Source organism: Glycine soja, chromosome 5 (assembly GCF_004193775.1).
Source record: "Glycine soja cultivar W05 chromosome 5, ASM419377v2, whole genome shotgun sequence".
Taxonomy (NCBI): Eukaryota; Viridiplantae; Streptophyta; class Magnoliopsida; order Fabales; family Fabaceae; genus Glycine; species Glycine soja.
In genome coordinates this window covers 2,535,058-2,556,752 of record NC_041006.1, presented here as the reverse complement: position 1 = coordinate 2,556,752, position 21,695 = coordinate 2,535,058, and the positions used below count along the sequence as shown (strand labels likewise).

Here is a 21,695-nt window from a genome sequence, read left to right as displayed (position 1 = left end):
ATATATATATATATATATAAGATCAAATAATTGAAGATCAAATATAATGCTCACAATACAAGTTCACAAGCCGTCACTCAAACCATCAAGCTGCGTAATCGGAAACACCGACAGCCCATATCAGTTTATCTTCGAAAAAGGAAAAATAGAATGAATTGATGAAATTATTATAAGATTTTACGATTTCTAAGCGGGGATGAAGTCATGAGATAAAATTCATGGTGGGGATGAGGTCATGCGATAAAATTTAAAGTTTTTAAAATTGAACCGCTCATTAAATCAATAAAGACATTAGTTTAAGATTTAAAGATTAAATTGGAGTTCGATTCAATCCGTAGTAATTAAATAATAATTTGAAATATTTAATATAAAATATTAAGTAATACATTAATTTTAAATATTAAAAATATTTACACATAAAATAACCAACCATCTAAACACTTACTAAGGAACCTACACACAAAAATTAATATTTAAACAACAACAACAACAACGCCTTATCCCACTAGGTGGGGTCGGCCACATGGATCAACTTCCGCCATAATGTTCTATCAAGTACCATACTTTTATCCAAATCATTAAGTTCGAGATCCTTCTTGATAACCTCTCTTATAGTCTTTTTGGGTCTTCCTCTGCCTCGAATTGTTTGCCTTCTCTCCATCTGGTCTACTCTTCTCACTACAGAGTCTATCGGTCTTCTCTCTACATGCCCAAACCACCTAAGTCTATTTTCCACCATTACTCAAACTCTCTCTCTAATAGCTTCGTTTCTAATTTTATCCTTTCGAGTCTTACCACACATCCACCGCAAAACAAAATAATAATATACAAAAATGAAAAGTGAACTTACAAAACTCTAAATATGAACCACAGATCATAACAAATTGTAATAAAGAGTTTTTTATCATATAAATTGTAATAAAGAGTTAATAGGTGTCAAGTGTCAACACATAAACCAAAAATCAACAAGTTCCAAAGCTACGTGAAAGAAAAGAAACTAATGGCAGTGAAAACTGAAAAGTAAAATTTCATGATTTGTGACTTGCTATTCTGGTCGTTGATTGACATTGAGAAAATAAAAAGCACATAGTAAAAGCAGTGAAATATTTAATTGAGAACTAAACACTCAAAAATTCAAAAATCGCAACACAGAGGTTAAGCAGAGGAGACGAAGCAGTGGTGTCGTGGCGGCTCCATGTTGCAGGCAGAGGTAGAAGATGGTTCATGTGGTGGTTCCGACGAAGAGAGAGACTGGTGTTTTCTGTGATAGATCTTTGCTGGTAAGGAAAGAAAATATTTTCATTAAAATAAAAAAGAAGCTGAATCAAACGGATTCTATTGGCCCGTTTTGAACCGGAAAACCGTCGGTTTTCGACCGGTTTATTAGTGCTTCGGTTTTGTAGCCATATCAGACCGGATACCTGATCGGTTAAACCGGTCAGACAGTTTTGATAACCTTGGTAAAATTCACGGTACCAACAACCCACTCTATCTTGTGTCTGTAACATCCCAATTTTTCGTAAATAAATTTAAAAAGATTTTTAGTAATAAATAAATAAATAAATAAATATAGAGCAAATAATAGGCTGAGTACCCTAGGTATAAATAGTTATGTTAAGTCAGCTGGCTCCTTTTGGCCTCATTTTCGTTTTTCCCCTTCTCCTCTCAAAACCCTTTCTTTTTCCCGCAGCCCACCAAACCAGTCTCAGAAAAACGACGATCTCGAACCCGTTCACCGTTGGATCGTCGTGAAATTTGAGTATCATGTTCGCAACACAATTCCGAGCATTCTCACCGTTGGGAATTTCGATATCATGTCTGAGCTGAGAGAAAAACCCTTCGCATTGTAGCCTTTTTCTTTCCCGCAGAAACCCAGAGCTGTCTTGGTAAAACTACGATCCCGGTTTCGTTAACCGTTGGATTATTGTGAAATTTGGATATGTTGTTCGAAATTCAATTCTGAACGCTTACACCGTTGGGATTTGCGAGATAATATTCGTGGAGGGAGAAAAAGGAATCGTATGAAGACAGTACAAGTGGAGATTTCAATCTCTTCTCCGTCTCTCTGACGTTTGGGAATTCTATCGGAGCAGTTGGATGAATAATTGAAAGAATTTCTGGGAACCGCTAGAGATGTTGCTATCGCTGGCTGAAGACACGTGAGCCCGCTTAGAGGTAAGGGATGAGTTATTCACAGTTGGGGATTAGTGAGAACATGTGTAGGGATCCTTAGAGGATTAAATTGGGATTTTATTTTGGGATGTTTGTTAAATTGCAATTTTTCCTTTATGATTATAAATAAAATATTGATGTCCTGATGAAAATTGCTTGATAAATTGTGCTCTTGATATTTGTATATTTGGACCTATGATTTGGATATAATTGTGTAATATTATTTGAGGGGTTTTAGTCTTCATGTTGTGATAGTCTTTTATATAAATTGTTATATTGAGGATATGAAATGATAATTCAAATTGTGAGTATGTGATGAATTGTAGAATAACATGTTGCTTTGAGATTATAATATTGTTATTGAGATTGAGTATAAGTGTAAAGTTGAACATGTGTTAATTTGTGAGATACGTGTAAACATGTGAAATTGTGAATGAGTTCTAGTTGTGGATAAGTGTGTAGTTAACACTTGATGTGAAATTACTTGTGTTGTAAGCTATGAATTGTACAATACCCGACCAGCGTTATCTTGAGAAAAGCGTTGATGCGCAGTGTTAAAGAGAAAATGTAGGTTTCCTATTTAGGAACCAGTGTTAAATCGTAGCGCAATTGTGTTGAACGTGTTTAAAACACGAGTGTAAGGTCGTGGGTATTGTATAATTCATGAGCAGTGTCTGCATGTAAAAAAAAATTATTTTAGGGGTTGGACCTGAATCAGGAGGGAGAGGCCCTGACGGACTCTTCGGAGTGTAGGCCTTGGGGGTCACCGGGTTTGAGTGCTCCTTTAAGCCTATGCTGATCTCATATGGTTGGAGCATTCTCGCAAAACATCGTGACCCTGACTGGTCTCCCTATGATCTTACTTAGTGAGAGTGACCTGACAAACCCATTGTGTGGTGTGTCTTGTTATGTACTCCTAAGCGCCCCAGGGTGGTTTTTCACTGACATGGTACCACATTGCATATAGAATTGAGTCTTAACATAACTATTGCATATGCTTGCTAATTGATGTGTTATTATATCTTGATCGAAGTGTGGGATTCTTGTGTAGTGTGATTGATAATTGAAAAGTGAATTTTGAATGACGAAGTGGTGAAGTTACGTGAGCTATGTTTAAGCAAGTGGTATCTCATTTATATAATATGTATATTTAATTGTCTTGTTTCTCTATTAACTAGGAATGTGATAACTCACTCCCTGTGTGTTGTTGTGTTTGGATCCTGTGATGATCTTGAACTTGTGTTCGGGGGAGCAGATGAATAGGTGGATGACTATGAAGAACCTCATGCTAGAGGACACGGGAACACCACGCTCTGATAGGATGTGACATTAGGATATAGGTTCTATATTAATTGTATGAGACTTATATGACTTTCTTTGAGTCGAGATGACTTTATTATTTATTTGGACAAGTTTGAATATGATGTAGAAGAAAGTGAATGTGAGCCTTTTACCCATTTGAAAAGCTTGTATTTAAAAATGTTTTAAAAATACTTTTAATTAATATTTGAATTTTTATTCGTTTATTAATATATATGTGAGGGGTAGAGGGTGTCACAGTGTCTCTGGGCGTATGAGGTATAAAAGGTTCGCTTCCTCCCCATGGAGTTGAGCATTTTAATGAGAATTTGGATTATGAATTAATTCGTTGAATTTGGATTATAAATTAAGTTAAATTTGAGTTATGACGAACCAGCTCGATGTTTAATTAATTTCATATTCACTATTATACAAAATAAATGAATAAATTAATAAAATTATGTAAAATTATTATAATTTTAATTTAGTTAGATTATTCCTTTGATCTCTAGTTTAATTTTAATTCTTTCTAGTCTTTATGGAGTATTATTTTTTACTTATCTTTTAGTATTTACTTAAAAAAATATAAAAATAATTAGTTATAATTTAATTATAAATTATCAATTATTTTTTTATTACAAATTATTTTACGATAAATTAGTTACGAATTACTTATTAATATTTTTATAATTAATTGTAATTGATAAATTATTCATGTTTTAATAATAAAGACTAAAATGAAATTAAAATATAAAATATATAAATTAAAAATATCATTTTTAAATTATAAAGAAAAAAAATCACTTTTAAAATTATAAAGACTAAAAAAAATTAAAATATAAAGGGAAAAAATTCAATTCCAAACGATAAAAAAACAAAAAAAAAATATCTTCAAACTATAGAAATAATTTAAGTTCCCGAATTTGAATCTAGTTAAGTTGAAATAAAAAATAAAAATTTATATCAAATTTGATTCAGCTCCCAGAAGAGGCAGTATATAATTTCATATACACCAAGCGCCAAGACGCAAGCCGTTAGTTACGAGGTCCTTTTCCGTTTGTCAGTATCAAACCCCTTTTTTAATTTCATTTTCTTATTTTTTGGCATAAAAAATTTACAGCAGCGAGAGATAAATCCCATGCCACTCTCCAGCGAGAGATATACTTAATTTGAACATTTGTGTGTACTTTAAATGCAAGAAGTGATAATGTCTTGATCAAAAATAAAAATGTAAGAAGTGATAACTCCCCAGCCCATAACCAGAGTTTGATTTCTAATTATACCAATAAAACAATACTTATAGGTAAAGGAATTGTTGTTAACTAATACTTTACTTTTTAAAATTATAAAAATATTTCTGAATTTAATCTTAGATCTTAAAAAATGAAAAAAAAACTATAAAATAATGTTTTATTGTTAGTATTTTAAAATTATAATATTATATTTTATAATAATAATAATAATTAGAAAAAAACCGCTCTTAAGTCATTTAACAATAATAATAATGTTTTATTATTATTATTATTTCTGATTTGACTATGGTTGAATAAATTACTATATTGATAAATCTCTTATTGAGAAAAAAAAACCATTCTTAAGTCATTTAACAATAAGAATATTTCAAATATTAATAAAAAAAACCAAACATCAATTAAGAAACTGAATGTTTATTTTTAATAACTAAAATTTAAATAATAAATACTTTTGATTATATAAGCTATATTATAATCTAAATTTATAATACAAATAATTTTAAATATATAATTTATATTTAATTTATGTAATATATATAAATATATTCTAAAATTTATAATAAAAAAGTTATAATATAATATAAAATTATTTTAAATTACTAATAACTTCTTTTAAATATGTTAAATTTTAATTTAAAAATAGAGATGAGAATGATAAAATATAAGAGATATAAACAGTTAAAAAATTTCTTAAAATTATTCTAGTCGAATATTATTATTCTAATTTATATTTATAGAAAGATTATCATACCAAAAAAATTGCTCAAAAAAATTATTATACCAAAAAAATATATATAGAAAAATTATTATCACATCCATGTCAAGTTCACGGTTTTGTCGGGGATGGTGGATTGGTTTAGACTTATAAAGTCGTCTTTTGCTGGCCAGCACTTCGTAAATCCACTTATCTGAAATTGTGAACAGTATTGTTCTTGCGTTGTTTCGGAGGGTCAATTGTTTGGTTGAGCAAAAATCTGAAATTCAATTTCAGGTCTTTAACTTTTAACTTTCTTGGTTGATATCTGGAGGGATTGCTTCCAAAACTCTGCATTGTCTGTGTGTAATGGTTGTTAGAGTTTACCCAATTGGCTAATTATTTATATATTTTTATGTTTGGACTTTGTCTTTGTGTTCCCTTGTTCCACACATAAATTAAACAAAGGTACTATATACTACTTTTCTAGGTTGTATCTGCATGACAACAATGATATCTCCTTGAAGAGGTTGTGATTGGCTTGTCATGCCAGTTAGCTTGCAATTCTGGGTTTCTGACAGACAGTATTTAAATTGTATTTATGTATATGACTATGACTTTGGAATGTATACGGCTAAAACATATACGTCATGATTAATGGTGGTGATGAATATATCAAGAATAGCAAGTATTTGTGTACTCTCAGTATTCGAGAGCTACTTGCTTATAATTTATGCAAGAACTCTCCTAAGTCAGCTTTGCTTTCGAAGCCTTTATCTTTGAGGTGTCATTCTGATCCTCTCTGTATTTTGCTTCTAGGTTGTAACTTTTCCGCTAATTCCTTGCGTGTTTGATGTGGTGCATGTACTGGTTGGATGAGGTTTGAGTATCTAATTATGTTATTGCTTGGAGAGTTAGGGTGAATTCTTTTGTAGAAACATATTTGCAATGTTTTATTGTTACATTTTTATTAGTTGTTGTCATCTCTCTTGTTCCACAACTGAACCATAGGAAAATTTCTATTTGTGGATCAAAATAGTCTCACTAGTGCAGGTGATTTAAGATAGAATAATTGCATTATTTTGATATGATTATTAAATGATCTGATGTTGGGTTCCTTATTGTTTAGTAATCTTTTTGGGGGTGAATTTATTAATTTGGCAAGACTTTCTAATTACTGCCTTTGAATTGTTCATTTTGTTTTCTTGCCCAGTTAACTGTTGCCTTGTTTTTTTAGTTTTTTTTTCTTGTTTCTTTCAAATAAATATTTGTCTAGCCTTTTCCCAGTGATAAATTCTCAATTCTGCAGTAAAAAGTATAAATTTTGGTCATCCTTTTTAATTGTTAAACTCTTCTACTGTATTCATGTTGCATGTTCTTCATTGAATAGCTTGTAGGAATAACTCAATCGATGTTTCCTTGATAAAATACTTTAGTAACCAAAACCTTTTCATCTTCATCCTTACTGTGCTTCACTTCTAGTGCATTGATATATCAATTAACCAAGAAGTACTATAGTAGAGGTTTGTTGGTATGAACACTGGTTCCTCTCCTGTTGAGGACTGTGACTCCATGAGTATCAACAGATTTGACTGTTGGTTTTGCCATTGGAATGTGTTAAATAATTTGCGGCTTGTGTATTGCCAGTTGGTGTTTGGTCAAAATCCTTCAATTTTCTTACATTCCGTTCATGCATATTATAATTATCATCCTCACTTATGCTATGTGTTGGTTGAGTTAATGATATGGTGATACATTTGAACATTGCAGTTGAAAGCAAATGGGGAATCTTTTTTGTTGTGTGAAAGTTGATCAATCTACGGTGGCTATGAGAGAAGGATTTGGACGATTTGAGAAGGTACTTCAGCCGGGATGCCATTGCATGCCATGGTTCCTTGGAAAACAACTTGCTGGTCATCTCTCTCTTCGGCTACAGCAACTGGATCTTCGTTGTGAGACCAAGACAAAGGTTTTTTATTGTCTGGCACTTCAACTCTAACCAAATCTTTTTTAAGTCATTTCATGCTCTTTAATTGTTGTGAATACTTTTTGGCATGGGCATCTTTTAATTTTTATCAAGTGTATTTGGTTGCCATTATTGTGCTTTGTTATTTTGAATGCTTCAAGTTTATTGTCAGCAAGAGGGTAGTCCTGTTGCTAGAGGTAGAGAGAGACCTAGAAAAACAATAGGCAAACAAATACAAAGGATTTTGGGGTCAATTGTTCATTCATTTGTCTACAGACATGATTTTCAATAGAACATTATGGCATCATTTAGTCTATGTAGTTCACTCCACCTAGTGGGAAAAGGCTTGGTTGTTGTTGTATGTTCATTGTCTCTTTCTCAAGTATTATCTTCTTTCAATTATATGATTTATGTCCATGCATATGACATGTTACTCTGTACATGTTTCTTATACTTTTCCATTGACTTGAAGTTTATTAGTTTTAATGTTTATTTGCTAACAGGATAATGTCTTTGTCAACGTTGTTGCTTCTATTCAATATCGTGCCCTGGCAGAGAAGGCCAATGATGCTTTTTACAAACTGAGCAATACAAAGACCCAAATTCAAGCCTATGTTTTTGATGGTATAAAACCTTGATACTGAGTAATAATACGAAACCTACAATAAGTGGTTTAAGCATATTTTATCAGCTAAGGTGAAATTTCTATTTTCATTGCAGTAATTAGGGCAAGTGTTCCAAAACTAAACTTGGATGATGCTTTTGAGCAGAAAAGTGAAATTGCCAGAGCTGTGGAAGAAGAACTTGAGAAGGTTTTTTTTAAATATAAAAATAATATTATTTACTTATAAGATGACCTGTGAATTTATGTTAATTTGTACCTGATGCTTTATTGTCTTCATAGGCTATGTCAGCTTATGGGTATGAAATTGTTCAAACACTGATTGTTGATATAGATCCAGATGTGCATGTGAAGCGGGCTATGAATGAAATCAATGCTGGTATGTTATATGAGTAGAACTTACATGTTCAGTTTCTGCCCATAATTCATTTACAGAAGTTTATTATGGGATTATTTCCCTCATTACTCATTATTTAGTTTCCTTATTTTGTAAACCTCCTTCATTATAAATAAGAGTATTTCGTGTGGTCTGACACAACACAACACACAACAGTAAGTAATTCTTACAATCCTAAATCTAATTTATTGCAGAAACTATTATATAGACAATACCTTTTGTTATTTTCACTATCTACTATGGATAAGGTTGTCTCCATTAAATCAACTCAATCTTGTAAGATTTACGTATTAACTTGATACTGTATGAAGTGTTGTTTTGGACTCATGATTTTTGTGTTTACAATAGTTTATCTGGTTCCTCTGCCGAGTGCTATAGATTGACTTGTTTTTTCTCTGCTGATTTTTGCCCTTTATCAGCTGCAAGATTGAGGTTGGCAGCTAATGAGAAGGCAGAGGCAGAGAAGATCTTGCTAATCAAACGAGCTGAGGGCGAGGCAGAGTCTAAGTATCTTTCTGGTCTGGGTATTGCTCGCCAACGTCAAGCAATTGTGGATGGCTTGAGAGATAGTGTGCTTGGATTCTCAGTTAATGTACCTGGGACAAGTGCAAGAGATGTCATGGACATGGTCCTTGTCACTCAGTATTTTGACACTATGAAAGACATTGGTGCTGCCTCCAAGTCTTCTGCTGTGTTTATTCCACATGGACCTGGTGCTGTTCGTGATGTAGCTAGTCAAATTCGAGACGGACTTCTTCAGGCTTCTCATCAGTAGCCTCTACTCCACCTAGATCTTGTATTTGGTTTGTATGGGAGTATGTTTGAAGCTATAGCGCCTGTGGTTGTATACCTGTATTTCTGTGCAGTGTGTTTTGTGATTTTGTTTTAGAATAAACTGCAAAATTGATCTTCCAAAGATTATGGCATCACCTCATTAATGTTTTTAAGATTTTTGTTATCAAATTAGTCCCACAAATATCTAAAATGTTACCACATTTGTTCACATAGAGGACTAAAGAAGTGGTAACACAAAATAATTTAGTATTTGATTTGTATCTCTGTGGGATTGATTTGTTGACCAAAATCTTTGGAGGACCAGTTCAAGGACTTACTCTATCGATTTATACTTTCAGTTTCAGGCAGTCAAGTAATACTGTATATTCTGTTGTCTATATTGTGGATCATGCATAACTAAACTATCAAGTATCCCTGTATATACAAGTTGTCTAAATTGTGAAAGTTACATATACAAGAAATTTCCTATATACCGTTAGAGAGTAGATAAACTATATACCGTTAGAGAGTTTTCATGCTAATTGTTAAATTAAATACTACGCTTTCTAACCTTCCATCTTTTGAACCAATAAAAAATGTTTCTACTCATCGTATTCTCCATTAAGTTGAAATATTACCAATTAAGTTATGTTACAAAATTTTCCCTCGGAATCTGAAGGTTTGCTTGTATAGCAGTGCTCATTTTTTTCTAAAAGAAAATATACAATTGCTTCCCCTTTACGAATAGTAAAGTCATTCACAACGAAGTAAAGAACAGAAGTAACACAGCAGCTACCATCTCATCCAAGAAAAAAAAAAAGTAATTCTGGAGCTATTTGTTTCAGATATTCAACTTCTAAAAGAATATTAAACTTAAAACAGGTAAAAATGATAAACAAATACCTACCACTAGTACTATAATAATTTTATTAATAAAAATTGAGCGTAGAACTACACATGGTACTCATAGAGTTGTTGAATATTGAAGAAAATGGATGGTGAAAATCAACAAGTTTCATCCGGTTTGTGCCGTCATTTTGAAGTCTCCTTACATCCAACAAACTCTCAATTGGAGATGAAAGCTTATCTAAATGGTATTTGACTAGGGTTTTAAAGCCACAGAGACTCCAACCTTGGGATGCAAATTATTATCCGAGGTATTAAACTCCACTTCTCCAGCCATAGTTACAAAACATCTCTCCCAGAACCCTTGTTGAATAAGAGCACCTGCCCTGCCAAAGGTGTCAAATCGAGCCTTTACCAACGTTTGCGGTAAAAATGCATGCTGAGCACCAACTGTGGCACTAGTCTCCCCCATTGACAAGCTATGATTCAGCTCTGCTGCAATGGCAGTCTTGGTTAGGGGGTTCACTTCATGATAACAGGAGGCTTTCACAAAGTCAAAGCTGTCATGCCTGCAGCACAACACCAAACTTCAGGCTTGAAGAAAGTAACAAGAGGAGAACACTAAGCAGTAATGATTAAATTATTTAGTTATTTTAGAGGTAACAAATTAATGTTCCTATACATTTTCTGATAAACTTAGTTTCTGTACTTCTTGTAGGACATATCTCACATGGTCAAGGAAGCAACAAGGAAGTCAGTGTTGAGGCCTAAGCCAGCATTCAGCTTGCTGATTGTTCTTGTTGGTAGGTCAAGAGCAACATTGCCTCCAAGAGACAGAATGTTTGTTCCTACAAGACCTGATAAGTTTAGAACAGGGTCATATCCTTTTTCTAGGTTTCCTTCTAATCCAATGCATCCAGTAATCCCAGTGTAGTTGCTCAAGTGCTGTAGTTCCACCTATGATGATTCCAGAAAATAGTCAGATGAAACAAGAAAATCAAGAATTAAAATGACTAAGGTTGATATTAATAGTCCATAGGCAAGTAAATATTAAATTTTACCTTCCCAGAATCAGGTATGGTGCATTTGAAAAGGCTCTTGAATCCAGGTACAAGTTCATCTACTGTAATGGATGCAGCAGCAAAAGCACTAAAGTCAGACATGCTGCATGCAATTCTATGGCTTTTTAAGAAGTTCACGCGGCTCTCATATTGATTATGGAAAACTTTCAGGACTAATTGGGGCCTATTTTATATGACTATATGACTTATGAGGTACTAACTGGTGAAATGAAGACTGAAAATTCACCAACAAAAAATTGAGGGTTGAAGAAAAAGGGTATATGTGAGTTAAATCTCTGTAGGTGGTATTTGTTATGGAGTAAAATGGTGTTTTTATCATTGAAAACGTAACTTGCAATTTCAACCTTGAACTAACTTATGTATATGATTTAGTAATTGTATAATCCCTACCAGGGATAGAAAGAGACTCAGAAACAAGTCTGAAATTTTAAAATGACAACTAAATTGCATAATGAGCATAATTTTCATGATCAAAATATCAGTTTACTCATTTGTTATCTATATTAATGACCCCTTCTCCAACTGAATAACATAAGACAATAATAAGAAAAATGAACTTGTTTTCAGCCAGAAGTAGAAATGAAAAGAAAAGAAAAAAATTTAGTTGATATTCACATTACCTTTACAAGAGAGGTCTACATTATAGTCCATGAATTGGTAGTGAAAGTGAATTGGAGATAGATTTGAATAGTCCTTGTGAAGAACATCTAATACAAAAGTAAAAAAGTTTGTGTTACAATATGGTTGGGAAGGCAACTCTAAGATCCTCATATTATAATTCATTCTTGGTGAAAGATTAAAAAGAAAAAAATAATAATAATAACGAATTGATGAAACCTTTAGCCTTCTTGCCAATATCAAAATATATCCCCGGACAGGTGCTCATTTTGCTAGAACAAATGCTTAGGAGTCAAATTTTTTTTGTGTTTCACCTTTTCATGATTTGTTGGGATGAGAATTTATTGGGTGGGAAAGAAGGGCAAAGGAAGTTTCCTCTTGTACAACATGACTCACTTTTTTGGTACACACAAACAAAATGACTAAATTGAAACCTGCATATATAACGAAACTTCCATAAAACAATTGCACCTATCATTTCGTACTCTAAAAATGACACCTAAAGATGATGACAAAGAGACAAGGAGTAAAACTCAAGGTAGCATTGACAAACACTGTCACTGCTTCTGGACTCTACCCTAGATGCTGGCTCTTGTGAATTCACGTATGTACATAATAAGGTTGTAATATGTTACATTTAAAAAATGAGGGAAATCGTTTTTCCTTGTTTTGGTCAACAAGGCAATGGAAGGGAAATCTAAGGGTTACCTTTTTATAGTAAAAGTCATTGTTGCTTTATGCTTAAGCTGACTACAATTATTTAGAGATTAGTTACAATTTGGAAGCATTTAATCCTGTTTATCTTGTCACTATTTAACAACTGTACTAAAATCAAACTCAATTAATTATCTTTTTAATCTCCACGATAGTCTCATAAATGGACAAAATTATGGGGCATTAATATTTATGTTCTCTAATATAATATTGCTCTTCTTCTTCTTCTTAAGCCCCGCGTGATGGGACGTACATTATGTATTGTGAGAGTACGTAACACTTCTGATGTAAACCTGCCATGGTCATTTAATGGTTGATTATACTCACAATTTCATCGTTGTTATGGAGATCAGAGTCTATACTTTTTCAATTATGGCATTAATTAATTAATTTCACTACAGTTGAAACTATTTTCCATACGCAATGGAATTGAGTGTTGGAAAAAGACTTAACAATATAAAATATATACAATCGTGCGTATAGGGAAGTGCCTTGCCAATTGTCTAACTTTCTTTTGGGTGTATTTCTTCTTTTCTTTTTGTTTGGTTTTATTTTGTCTTTTTGAGGCTATTGCATCTCAGTCAGATAGAAAGTGCTGCTCGCACGAGCGCGAGCTTCTCAATAACAATTTACGCAACAAATGCAAATTACAATTTTCTTATGTGCAACTTATGTTTTCTTTTTCTTCCCCTAAAGCTTAAAACTTGCAAGAGATTGATGAAAAGTGTGAAATTATTCAATGTTGGGTATAAACAAAGCAAGAAGAAATGGTAAAAACCGAGTGAATGGGGAGAGATAGAAAATAAAACTCTTATGACTGTTGTTTGATATATATAACCAATCCTATTTAGTGGCAAAAATGTTTGGTTGTTATTCCATTATTGGAAAGATGTGAAATGATGGAAGGAGAGGATGTTTGAAAAATGGTGAGAAAACATGAAGAACCTCTAAATAATTTTGATTGAACATTTATCACTAAAAATTGGATAAATATTCATTTTAATCTTTAAAATATTAGACAGTAAATATTGATTCCTATATAAAAAAATTTAAATTTAATTTTTAAATACGAACAACAAATATATTTATAATTATAATAAATAGATTAATAAAATTTACCATCTCTCATTTTCGTTATGGGCTAATGGCTGTACGAATATTTTCTAAAACATCGGCAAAAATTATAGTTTAAAACTTAATAATATTTTTTTATTTTTAGAAATCGAAGACATTTACTTAAAAAGTTTAAAACTTAATATTAATATTGAAGAAAAGTTCCGGGAAATCTTTAGTTTATGAATTTAAGTCTGATTCAAGAGTTTACACAAGCCAGGAGCCAAAGTGCCTAACAATTACCATGTATACATACACAGTCATATTTAAACTTGGACCATCATGTTTTTCTGATTAGATTTTTCTTCTTTTCCTTAAGCATCCTTGGGTTTCTCTTTCTTGTCCTTCTAATACTCCTCTTCAATTTTACTTTCATGTTATCTTCTTCAGATCCTCCCATATTCAAACCAAAGGTTGCAATAAATTAATTCTTGAGCATGTAACATAACCAATTTAATATAAAAGATTAATAGTGTGTTTGCATTTCAGTTTGAAACGCTCAAACATACGTTAAATCTAAGAGTACGTAATACTATAACCTTTTATTTTATCCTTCTACAAATCTTCCTACTACCATTTTTGTTGGTAATTATTGAATGAAAAGTAAAAGTATTAATATCTTAAATATATAAAACATATCCAAAACTTACCATAAACTAAAGATATAGAAAGATTAAGTAACTAAGAGGATGAAGTAGAGGATTTAAAATTGTTCTAATCCTAATCCTTCCTCTTACATGCTTCTTCCAACTGACCTGGAAGGTGTGCCAACAATGAATAAAACTCTCACTAAAGATGCACAAGGTTTTTATGTTTAGAATGTCCCAACTTCTAAAGAATAGCAGTTGGATGCATATTACTCAGTGGAGAGTACATCTGAAGAGATCTAGAAGGTAATATATATATGTCCCTAAGGAATTTGTTGCAACAGATTTTGGTTCTTAATCTTGTCACCTTTTACTGACACGGGATGAACAGAGACAAAGTTATTGTTCTCACCAAAAACAGCAAAAATCTCTCACACGAAAAAAAGAAGTTAAGTCTTTGTTGAAATTTGAGGTTCCCAAATTAAATTAGTCTCTCCATGCATTGGCTCCCTCCATGAAGTCAATATTTACTAAAGTTCATAGCCTACATTGACTCTTGGACTGTGCTACGGGGAACTTGGATTTTGGGGAGGGTTTGGGGTGACTTGAAATATGAAAGTACTCATCATAGTGTGAATTTACTACCTAATTCACCCTAAAAGCCATTATTAGTATGTGTTTCAATTTTCGTGGGAAACTACAATATATGAACACTAAGAAGTTCACCAATTTTCACCTTTCACATTACGGTGCTTTGAGTTTCGTGTGAATGAAAATCCAAACATTGGTATCTACTGTACACTTGGTAGTTACACCGTTTATTACCGTGGACACCATAAAATGATACGAGAGAGATATGTCCTTCGTGGTTTTGTACTAAGAAAAAGTCTTGTGAATGCTTATGGCATTTTAATTAAAAACCCACATCACTTTAATGGATGAAACATACTATAGCACCGAGAGGCAAAGAGTTGGCATCAAAGGTGCCAAACCTTCCCATCCATGTAACTTCTGGGAAAAGATATGTATATCTATTTAGCAATGATACTATAAACCACTAAGGCTAACTTTTGATCGTGCTGAACAGATGGGCCTTGTATTTAAGCTTCCAAAAACCTTTGCACTTAAAGATCAAATTCCGTTTAACCCCAAAAGCCTTTGTACTCCTTTTAGGAGACTATATGCCTAATAAATTTTTTACATGATTTTGTCCAGTGGCCTATAGTTCCTTACACACGGTTAGAAATGTGACTCTATTAAATGAAAAAGTTTCAAGACAATCCCAAGTAATTTCTTAGGATGTCCATTGTCCAGGTAGTTTGCACCTACACGCGTCTTTTTCTCTTATAGAAATAACATTAATGGGCCAAGTTTGGGGGTAAATGTAGTTGTAAATAACTAGTTTCACAAACAGAACTTTGAAGACAGATACATACTAATTGTAATTAGTTACTTCGCACAGTTAATAACTTGCATTGTTAGGTAGTAGTTACTCAAATTTTCACTTAATTATTTGTTGATTTATCCAAATAAAGGAAAAAGAATAACTTTAAAACCTAATTATTTTTTATAGAATTGAAATCGAAAGATCATAGCCCACCAAAAAACTACCCGTACTTATAAGGAAACATGGGCCTTACATTTTCTTACGCGTCAGTGTATTTATCAATATACTTTTTTTTAAAAACAAATAAATAATATACTTATTATTTATAATTGTGGCATATGCGACACAAAAAAAGAGCTTGTGACACACACGATCAAAGACTGAGTTCACAGAGGGAGCCCATGTTTGTGGAAATCAGTGGCACCCAAATTTGGTCTGTACTCTGAAGTCTGAACTCCACACACTGGCTCCATGAATGAAGTCAATATTTTCTGGAGTTTCTGCCTCAAAATCTGCTGAAAGCAAAACTTACCTTTGAATTATTTGGTGGATTGCAGTTGTCATGTGGATATGCATTCACTTTTATGCCACATGCAGATTATATGTTCCGATTAAATAGCCATCCCCTGCCAATCACGAAGCCTTCCTAGTTCCCGGCATAAGATTGTGTTAGATATTCACGAGGGATGATAGATCACTCATGGACATTTATTTTTATAAACACCTAATAAATATATCTTATTTTTATACATTTCTTTCACGTGAAATTATATTACCTATAGAATTTATATTTTTTTTTAATTTTATCTCTTACTTACTGGGTGCAAATGTATAATTTTTCTATTCACGACCATGCATACATCTTCCCTATTATCCTTAATTAACAATTAAAATCGTCATTTAAATGTCACTATAAAGTACTAGTAGTAATCTGTATAACAGGTAAAAGCTGTAATAAAATTGTTAAAACATTAAAAATGAGTCAACCAAAAACAATTTTAGTTTTTATTTTAAAATATTTTATAGATTCGTATATACTATAAAATTAAAATAATTATCATACACACTACGATTTTTTTTTTGTTCATGTCCAGAATAACGAAAGTCTGCAACAATAACAATTGAGGTCATGCGATTCCAAAATGTGGACAGTGCTAATTAAAATTGAAATTAGACAACATAGGAAACAAACAGCATAGGAGCTGTTGATGCAATGTATTCTTCTAAATTTTAAAATGTGCGAGAGAGAGAGAGAGAGAGAGAAAAGGCAATATTTTATGGCTTCCCAAACATGTTCACACAGAAAAATCCCCACCAGCACGGAAGAGTCAAGCCAGAAGTAGTACCCAAAATTTCTCCCACCATGTTTGTCTCTTTCTCTTATTTCGAGTTTTCAACAGTGGCCACCCACAGTCAATCAATTTGATTGCAACAAAAAAGAAAGAAATGATGACAACTAGCCACTTTCCACCCCTTTTTCCCTCCGAGCAGGACACCTTTTTCAAACACTATCCCTACGAAACAGCTCTCTGCTCCTTTCCACACCCTCATCAGTAAAGTAAAAATAATAATTTTCATCCCCAAAAAAAATTTAAACTGTCATAAAAAAAAAAAAAACTAGTGGTTGGATTTTGAATAATCTACATCAAGCGATCCGAGAGGCTGGGAAGTCGCCGGAAAAAGTTCAACGTGGCGGAGGGCATTGGGTTCCGGAACATGGGGTGGCGGAGGTAATAAAAGCCTAACGCCACCGCCACCATTTTTGGTGGCATAGCATAGAGTGCTACAGTTATGGTAAGGCAGACTCCAATGAACAATTTTGTAGCCCTAGGGTCCCTCCAACTAACCAATGCTTGAAGCCTCTCACCCTGTGTGGCAAAATCACCCAACACTGTTTGCACCCTTGCAGCCAGCATTCTTAACCTATCATATCGCATTCGAATTACATCGGGTGGTTTGGAACTTGGCATGGTGTCGAATTCCTCGTCCAGCTCGTCCGGATCAACCGCTTCGGCCTGCGACAAGCGGGTATCCATCCCGGCCGGAATCTTGGGTCTGAACCGGTAATACCATATTCCGATTAAAACAACATATAAGAAGGCGGTGGGAACAATCAAATCCGGATACCAAACGAGGACTAAGTAAAGAATGTGGAGTAGCACTGTGGTAACTGGATTCTTCCACCTTCTTATGTCATCTAACCATTTTGCCAGTCCAACCGCCCAAGCCAACACCGCCACGATTCTGAACCAATTGGCTTTGCTCTTCCTCATGCTCCACACGTGCGAGTCTGCGTCCAGCATGTACCGAACCACCTCGTGCCCCAGCGGCGGCTCCGAGCGAGCCAGCCACTGCGCCACCATCTTCGTGGAGGCGCCGCGGAGAGCCTCCTGCTGCGCCACCCCGAGCGGGCGGAGGTAGTGCATACGCGGAAGCAGGGGCTGGGCGTACACCGCACACGTGTCGGGCAGCAGGGAGGGGCAGGCGAAGCGAACCGCTAATTCGATTTCGCCCATTTTTTTCAAGCCGGTTCGCGTGAGGACGAGGAGGGGGTAGGAGTTAGTGTATATTCTGTTGCTCTCCAGCGTAGACACGCGTATGCGTACCTTGCCGATGCGGCAATCGGGCCTGTGGTCCTCCGACACGTCAGCGAACATGCGCCAGTTGTCGAACACTCCCACGGTGAGGACCGTGCAGGGGTCGTATACCTGCCACGTGTACTGCTCGTTCCACCGTGGATCGAAGGTATCGGTTACGGTTCGGGTCCGGACCCACTTCTTCCCATACTTTGCCACGCAGTAAGCATCCGTGGACCCCTTTCCACCGCCTTTGGATTTCATCGGTAGCAGCCCCCGAGCGCCAAGAATTCCAAGCTCTAGAATCCCCACCGCCGGCTTCCATAACTGTTTCGCCGTGGGACGGAAGTCGCTGCACACGTGCGCCGCTTCGTCCAGCACGTGGTACCCTCCCTCCAGGCAGAGGCGCATCTGGACTCTGCCGCAGTAGGGCCCGCCCTCTAAGGTGTACCATTTTGCTGCCACGTGGCGCTCGTCGATTCGCTGCTCGATTGAGCTCAGAGGAATCACGATGTGGCCTAGCAGCGCCGGTTCCTTGGTGGTTCGATCTTCCAACAGAACTATGACAGAATCTTCCAGTGGCTCACCGGCTACGAATAGAAGGTCCTCGTTCCAGTGGAACGATAAGCTGCGGTGGTTCATGGATCCTCTCCTTGTTCGCTGCGATTGGAACCCTAATTCCACCTTCACCCTCACTTCCGGCGCTGTCAGTGGAGGCAGATTCGGAGCAATATTCAGGTCTTGCGCTTCCACCACCGTCACGCGCAGGTACCAGAGCTTTGGCGATTGATAAACCTTGGATCGAGTGTGAGCCACGTAGGGTGCGTCTGAGATCCACGCTTCCGGGAACGCGTCGTCGGATTGCGTCCCGATCCACACGGAAAGCTGAATGTCACCGGAGACTCTCCCGGGATTCTGATCGGCGGTTCCTCCTTCGAGGCGGTACCATTGCGGCGCCAAGGGACTGTCCGGAGGATCTCTCACCGGAACGTCGGAGAGGTCGAAGCAAACGCCACCGAGGAAATTCTCTGTCGGGGAATCCCAAACCGAAATCTCCAGTGTGGCGCTGTTTGCATCGTTCGTGTTGTTGTAACTCAGCGCGAATGTCTGGTTCCATTCCGGCGAATCGGGGGGCTCGCTGGGCCTGTAACTTGCGGGATTGGATCTCCTGGATTGGCTCGACATCCTAACCCTCACGATTGGGCCTTCACTGGGAGGAGCGAGCCCACGGGCCTTCCAGATTTTCACAAACAGGTACTGCATCGGCTCCACCAGATCGAAGGGATGAACTCGCTCAGACTCATTACCAGTTTTCTTTCCAGAAATATCTTTAGGCAAGTAATCACCGTTCGGCCGCTTCAAAATCTTCACCCTATTCCCTCTGTTGGCCTGCATTTTCCTCACCTCGGGGTGGAACTGCATTTCCGACGCCGGAGGCTCACACATTTCCGCCAACGGCGGATCCTGCGAAACATGAACCACCGGCGGCGGAGATTCAGCCACGACCACAACACGCGGCGAATGAGGAGGACCTGAAGGAAGAGGCACGCATTGCTCCATCGCTCCAGGAGCCTCGAAAACCCGTCCCTCCTCGACAACCACCACCCCCGGCGGCGGCTTGTTCCGGTCTTGTTCCGTTCTCTCACCTTGCTCCTCCTGCTGCTGCTGCTGCTGCTGCGGCGGCGGCGGCGGTTTCTCCTCTTCCATAAGCATCTCGTCGTAGTAATAAATCCTGAGGCCAATTTCTCCTCTTATCCAACTGAACACGCTTCTCTTCTCGAGCGTGTAGTAAACAAGAGCTTCTTCGCCTCTTCTTGAAAACTGAGTTCCGTAGAGCTTAACCCTCCCGAGGAAGTGGTTCTTGCGGCCGCTTCCGTTGCCGAACTTCTTGTCATTGTACACCTCCACTTCGAGCTCCTCGAACTCCATGTTCTCTGGGTCGGAGACGATGAACTCCAAAGGCTCGTTCCAGACCGGGTTCAGCTCCTTGAACCGGGTCGTGGTTCGCTTCCTCTGGCCGTCGAAGTCCGCCACCACGTAAGGGCTGGAGCTGCCTTGCCCATCCTTGGGGAGCAGGTTGCGCGCGTCCACCACTTCCACGACCAGTCTCCGTACGGTTTGGGGCGGTTGCTGAAACGGCGTCGTCATCATCTTCTCATCTCGGGTGATGCGCGCGCGGAATGTGGATGAACACAGACTGTGATCAGCGTTTCGAAGAGAGAAGGTAAGGTAAGGTTCGTTTTACGTTGTGCGGTGCTTTTTGTTTTTAATTATGTTTATTTTTGGATGGAGCACGGTTTTTGAAGTTTGTTTGTGATGACAGTGGGGAGGCAGGTTAGATTCCATGCTCTCTCGCGAAGGATTTCTTTCCAACTTTTTTCCAATTCCCTCCACTCACCCTTCGTTATCCACCTCACCCTTTTTCTTAATATATTTTTTTTCCAGAATATATTATTAGGATTAAGGTTTTCTATATTTTATTATTTATTTCAATGGCTTGCGAGAATGACCCAAGCACCTTTCCCTTTCTCTATTCCTAATGTCCCAGTCACAGACAAAAAGTCCTTATTCTAAATTTCTATATCTAGGTTTAAGACATTGATTGCTAATGCACATGTGCGCCTTGTGATCATTATATTAGATTTGATTTCAGAGAAGAGTTTTTGTGTAATAATTTGTTAACTTTGGATTTACTTAAAAATCTTCTCTATATCTTGATATCATTTTCATAATTACTTTTTGTTTTTTGTTATACCATTCCCCTTCAACTAGAAGTAGGAGAGACCGATGGAGAGAAACTTTACTTTTGCTCTCTGTTTCTCCCACTTTAGATCTCTTGTTTGTGCTCTTGATCAGTAACATAAAGTTATTGGTTTACAGGTACTATTGTACTGTGAAATATTATATACTTACATTCAAGAGCAAGTATTCATGAGACTGAGATCTAAAGTGTGTACTAATAGTCATTTATGAAAAACCTTTACTAATGTCCATGTCTATGTCCACCACTCTTCATAACAGTGTTTGAATATAGGTTTGTGACTAGCCCTCCTTAACTATAGGGTCTTTAGACCAATAACCTTATCAAATTGTCAAAGGAAGTTAAAAGCCATGGCAGGAAGAACATGATTCCGCGTCCCAACCGCGGGCCCTTCCTTTTTGTCAAAAAGCACTTGCATTTTGAATAAAGTTCGACGACAAAGCATCACCTTTATACCCCTCCTCTACTTTGGTTCCTTATTCTTCACCATGCATCGCTTGTCAACATCTAAATCTCAAAACTCTAACCACCTTTCCTTTTCTAATTCAAGCAACAGCAAGCAACTATTGTCTATTGGTTATACTAGTGTTCAGGAAGCTCCCAGAGGAGGTACAATTCTACTATATCCCAACTGTGCTCGACAAGCTCTTTCTTTTCGGCATTTTGGAATTGGCTCATGAGGTATTGTATGATTCTTATCCACCAACCACCTTTTAATAAGAAATTTGAAAAATCTTTTGGAAGTAATATTAATATATTTTGAAAGTAAGCAGAAGTAAGAAGGAAAATAGTTTATGTAACTCTGTTAAGACAAGGAAGTAGCTACACAATTCA

The 21,695-nt window shown here is 36.2% G+C and overlaps 3 protein-coding genes across 5 annotated transcripts; 1 reads left to right on the top strand and 2 right to left on the bottom strand.

Moving 5' to 3' along the window:
* Nucleotides 1–5,559: 5,559 nt before the first annotated feature.
* Nucleotides 5,560–9,648, top strand: LOC114411884 (hypersensitive-induced reaction 1 protein-like). Of its 3 annotated transcripts, none has more exons than XM_028375615.1 (6): nucleotides 5,560–5,715; nucleotides 7,189–7,387; nucleotides 7,888–8,008; nucleotides 8,105–8,196; nucleotides 8,289–8,385; nucleotides 8,823–9,648. In XM_028375615.1, exons 2-6 carry the CDS (start codon nucleotides 7,199–7,201, stop codon nucleotides 9,176–9,178), a joined length of 855 nt encoding a protein of 284 aa, XP_028231416.1. In that variant the 5' UTR covers nucleotides 5,560–5,715; nucleotides 7,189–7,198; the 3' UTR covers nucleotides 9,179–9,648. The 3 variants fall into 3 exon arrangements, with proteins under 3 accessions (XP_028231416.1, XP_028231417.1, XP_028231418.1); XM_028375616.1 differs by lacking the exon at nucleotides 5,560–5,715 and adding an exon at nucleotides 5,945–6,202; XM_028375617.1 differs by lacking the exon at nucleotides 5,560–5,715 and adding an exon at nucleotides 6,216–6,298.
* Nucleotides 9,649–10,087: 439 nt separating this feature from the next.
* LOC114411885 (mitochondrial outer membrane protein porin 1-like) lies at nucleotides 10,088–12,045 on the bottom strand. The gene is made up of 5 exons (XM_028375619.1): nucleotides 11,943–12,045; nucleotides 11,726–11,812; nucleotides 11,085–11,146; nucleotides 10,754–10,980; nucleotides 10,088–10,592 (listed from the first exon to the last, which is right to left on the bottom strand). The coding sequence occupies exons 1-5, from the start codon at nucleotides 11,989–11,991 to the stop codon at nucleotides 10,280–10,282; spliced, it is 738 nt and encodes a 245-aa protein (XP_028231420.1). The 5' UTR covers nucleotides 11,992–12,045; the 3' UTR covers nucleotides 10,088–10,279.
* Nucleotides 12,046–16,651: 4,606 nt separating this feature from the next.
* Nucleotides 16,652–20,505, bottom strand: LOC114411880 (protein QUIRKY). Its single transcript, XM_028375611.1, has one exon. It carries the CDS (start codon nucleotides 20,249–20,251, stop codon nucleotides 17,165–17,167), a length of 3,087 nt encoding a protein of 1,028 aa, XP_028231412.1. The 5' UTR covers nucleotides 20,252–20,505; the 3' UTR covers nucleotides 16,652–17,164.
* Nucleotides 20,506–21,695: the final 1,190 nt, after the last annotated feature.

Coding starts and splice junctions, on each gene's coding strand:
- LOC114411884 (XM_028375615.1), top strand. CDS start 7,199: ATGGGGAATCTTTTTTGTTGTGTGAAAGTTGATCAATCTACGGTGGCT. Junction 8,009..8,104: donor TCAAGCCTATGTTTTTGATG/GTATAAAACCTT, acceptor TTTTCATTGCAG/TAATTAGGGCAAGTGTTCCA. Junction 8,386..8,822: donor TATGAATGAAATCAATGCTG/GTATGTTATATG, acceptor GCCCTTTATCAG/CTGCAAGATTGAGGTTGGCA.
- LOC114411880 (XM_028375611.1), bottom strand. CDS start 20,251: ATGATGACGACGCCGTTTCAGCAACCGCCCCAAACCGTACGGAGACTG.
- LOC114411885 (XM_028375619.1), bottom strand. CDS start 11,991: ATGAGCACCTGTCCGGGGATATATTTTGATATTGGCAAGAAGGCTAAA. Junction 11,147..11,725: donor TGTAGACCTCTCTTGTAAAG/GTAATGTGAATA, acceptor CATCCATTACAG/TAGATGAACTTGTACCTGGA. Junction 10,593..10,753: donor CTTGTTGCTTCCTTGACCAT/GTGAGATATGTC, acceptor GTTGTGCTGCAG/GCATGACAGCTTTGACTTTG.